Source organism: Priapulus caudatus, unplaced genomic scaffold (assembly GCF_000485595.1).
Source record: "Priapulus caudatus unplaced genomic scaffold, Priapulus_caudatus-5.0.1 Scaffold979, whole genome shotgun sequence".
Taxonomy (NCBI): Eukaryota; Metazoa; Priapulida; class Priapulimorpha; order Priapulimorphida; family Priapulidae; genus Priapulus; species Priapulus caudatus.
The window spans coordinates 106,614-110,380 of record NW_014578040.1 but is presented as its reverse complement, the minus strand read 5'-3'; the positions used below and the strand labels follow the sequence as shown (position 1 = coordinate 110,380).

The 3,767-nt window shown below is 47.2% G+C and overlaps 1 protein-coding gene across 1 annotated transcript in view; it reads left to right on the top strand.

Annotated features, from left to right (window-relative positions):
* Positions 1 to 399: 399 nt before the first annotated feature.
* Positions 400 to 3,767, top strand: part of LOC106814791 (ubiquinone biosynthesis O-methyltransferase, mitochondrial-like) — a 14,685-nt gene continuing 11,317 nt past the window's right edge. The window contains exons 1-2 of the mRNA XM_014819140.1: positions 400 to 491; positions 772 to 946. Of these exons, the coding sequence (XP_014674626.1) occupies positions 490 to 491; positions 772 to 946 (177 nt within the window). The 5' untranslated portion in view covers positions 400 to 489. The remainder of the gene's footprint in view (positions 492 to 771; positions 947 to 3,767) is intronic.

The following is a 3,767-nucleotide window of genomic DNA, read 5'->3' as shown; positions in this document are numbered from 1 at the left end:
TCGGCACACCTCAAAGTGAATTTTGATGGGTATAAATTAATGCATAAGCACGTAATTACCTCACTCGGCGGTGAAATCTCAAACATGTCATAGCGGTTTGCATTCCAGTTCTTGATGAGCATTTGCAACTCCTGTAGTTCTGCTTCCCTCGCCATTTTCCCAGTTTTGTCTTCGCTATTCCAACCCATATACACAGAGGAACATTGCACAACACGCCAGGTAATCCGTGGACGGCACTGATATCAACAGTTCACAATATATTACAGAATATTATCAGGAAGTCATAGCACATTCTCAAACACCAACAACGGCCACTGCCTTTCACCTGAGTTATCTTACTACGCATGCTCCAACTAAATGTTTGCTTTTGTCACCACTTGAGGCGCCACTTGCCGAGCGAGAAGTTGGGTTGATAATGACGTCATCACCAGTTTACTCTAGACCTAGTATGTACACGAAGATGGCCTAGATTATAGAACAACATTTGCTATGTAAGTACTCGGTTAATTATCACTCTTGTTAATGGTATGCAATTCTAAAGATTCCCTTTACGTTTCGTACACTCTCAATCAATAGCAATACTAATTACGGTAGTTAAAATTGAGTGCAAATATATCGATATATTCACACGTACATTGTGACTGTCACTTGTGCATTTAGCATTTTTACATGTACAGTACGTGTGACGGTGTGTGTGGGTGTGTGTGTGTGTGTGTCACAGCATCATCATGCAATGTTGAATGCATGTAAATCTCTAACCCTGTCTTCTAGGTGTACGAAAACAACATTAGCCATAAGGGCAACATGCAGGTATGCCACCAGGAGGAGCCTCTGTTCCAGCGCGAATTCTGGCACCGCAAAGTCTTCGTCGACTGTCAACGAAGAAGAGCTGAGACATTTCAGACGTTTGTCGGCTTCATGGTGGAATCAATCGGGCGACCTAATGGTAAAAATACGAGGCTTGCAAAATGAAATTTTTCCGGCACAAAACTCGATTCAGCATGTACTGATAAAACCGATCAGTATATATGTGTGCGATCTTAACCCCCGGGGGGGGGGGTCACTATATATGCCGGTATTACCCCATGTGCGTTCTCACTAAAAATAATAGGCCCCCTAGTGCGAACTGCACATTGGAAAACCCTACCTATGGTAATACATTGTGCATTTTACATTGTTAACTGCGCAAGATTAAATATAATACACCTGAATACACTAACAAGTACCCAAGTACAGTGCCCCTAGAGAGGGGATTAAGCTGTTCATGCAAGCCTAGTTAGGAGATGATTTGGGAGTTAGAGTGACAAGAGCACATAAACCGTCAAGGTAATGTGTGAGAAGAAACACACAAAGGCCTAGTTCTACCTAGATTTACACCTACTCGCCCACTTCCACAACACGAGGGTGGGAATATTTGGTAGGATAATAATATTAATGAGAGAGACTTGGTTGAGATGTGTGGTGGGGATATTTGGTGTGGATACTAAACAGGAGAATTTGCAGGGACGTATGGCGAATGGTGGTGGAGGTGTATGGTTGGTGGAGATATGTGATCCATGGGGATATTTGGTGTGGATATCATCAGGAGTAGATAATAGGGAATCCCCTATTATCTACTCCTGATATCATACTAGCAGGTAGCTATAGGACTATAGCCCGCGTACACCGCCAAAACACCGCCTCACTGACGAAAAATCACTGTTCATCCATCAATAAACTACACTTGATTGAACTAAAATCGAAATATAGCTTAGAATGCACCAAATTTCACCATTTCTTCAAAAGATTTCCGTGGGAGCATGCCCCCCTAGCTGGGCGAGCACCCGCACTCTTCGCTTTGCTAGGACCTCGAAACACACAAACACACCAACAAAATTACGACCTTACTGGCTTACAGACCTTTTTGGCCAAGGGAAACACTGGTACTAAGCTGACCAATCACCTACCTATCAAGTACCTATACACTGAAAACAATAGGATCGCAATCCTAACCCAAGTGTTGACTATCATTTATTTATTATATTGCATCACGACAAAACCCTCACTACTGTAGGGGGTAGAACTAGGCATCCATACCCCCGCCTTTACTACTAACAGTACATGTACAGGTCAGACAACGATACCCCTAATACTAACCGTACCACCTATCCTAGCTGTAGTCCTTCGTTTTGCCACAAACCTCTGCCTGTGGCAGAGCGAGGGCTATAATTATAACCCTAACCCTAACCCTAACCCTAACCCAACTGTGAGTAATGCCTTGGCACTCCCGACCCACCGAAGAAAACCCAGCGTGGGGCACACCCCACGTACTAACCTAAACCTGCTGATTGATTAGAACGACTAATGACTAAAACCCGATTGCCACTCCAGTACTACCGGTACAGCTAGCGTTCGTGCCTGACCAGCTGAGAGTGGGGGCTGGCTGGTTGGCTGCACGCGTGCATGCACTCTCATACATAAGTCATTACAGAATGATTAGAACTATGGAGGCACGGGGCAGGCGAGGCCACGCCGAGTCTCTCTCACAGAGTTACGGCCGCTGTGCTGTGCAGGGAGTACATGCACCTCGTGCGTGTACAGCCTGCCTTGCCTGCCTGCATGCCCTGTATTAAAACCCACAGACATGTGCTACCAGTTTACTCTCGAGTTTGCTGTGCTGCAATGTAGGGGCAACTAACGCGCTAACGAAAGAGAGGTGCGGGATAGAGAGAGAGCGCGAGAGGGAGAGAGAGAGAGAGAGAAAGAGAGGTGCGGGATAGAGAGAGAGCGCGAGAGGAGAGAGAGAGAGAGAGAGAGAGAGAGAGAGAGAGAGAGAGAGAGAGAAAAGAGAGAGAAAGAGAGAGAGAGAGAGAAACAGAGAGAGAGAGAGGAGACGAGAGAGAGAAAGAGAGAGAGGAGAGAGAGATGAGATGAGAGAGAGAGAGAGAGAGAGAAGAGAGAGAGAGAGAGAGAAAACAGAGAGAGAAACAGGAGATTGAGAGATGAGAGAGAGAGAGAAGCGAGAGAGAGAGAGAGAGAGAGAGAGAGAGAGAGGGATGAGAGAGGGAGAGAGGAGCAGAGAGAGAAAGCACTGAGAAGGAGAGTCACGAGAGGAGAAAAGAAGAAAGAGAACTCAGGAGAGAGAGGGAGAGAGAGAAATAGAGAGAGAGGAGAGGACAGAGAAAGAGAGAGAGAGAGAGGAGAGAGAGAGAGAGACTAGCAAGAGAGAGGAGAAGAGAGAGAGAGAATCAGAGAACGAACACGAGAGAGAGAAGAGAGCGAGCTAAAAGAGGAGGTACCCTGACACCGGGATGATCACGCAGGCTAGGCAACGGTGGGGTAAAAGAATCAGGGGGCGTGTATAGGCATTTGTACGAGGGGGGGGTCCCTAACCGTTACACAAACATGCGAAACCCTGTTCGACACGGCGAAGGGGGGCGGTCTGGGCCCTCCCCTGAATCAAATTTTTGAAATGAATGCCCCCCTCAGATGCGTTTTCTGCGCGAGCAGGGGGGGGGAGGAGGACCAAGACCCCCTGGCACCCCCCCCCCTGTACACGCCTGAGTGCCCGCGCCGGGCGGAGAATTGTGAATGACGATCCTGAGCCGTTTTGATTGGTGATAGTCTTGTTGCGGGCGCGCGCACCCTTGACGTTAAGTGGGCTGTAGCACGCATGAGTCATATATATAGCGATGATGTATTGTAGGTCTTGCATTACCCGTCATCACTAGTATCAAGATTTACTTATATGAAGGAGGCAGCATGGCAGCAGTGCTTGTGGCCCACGA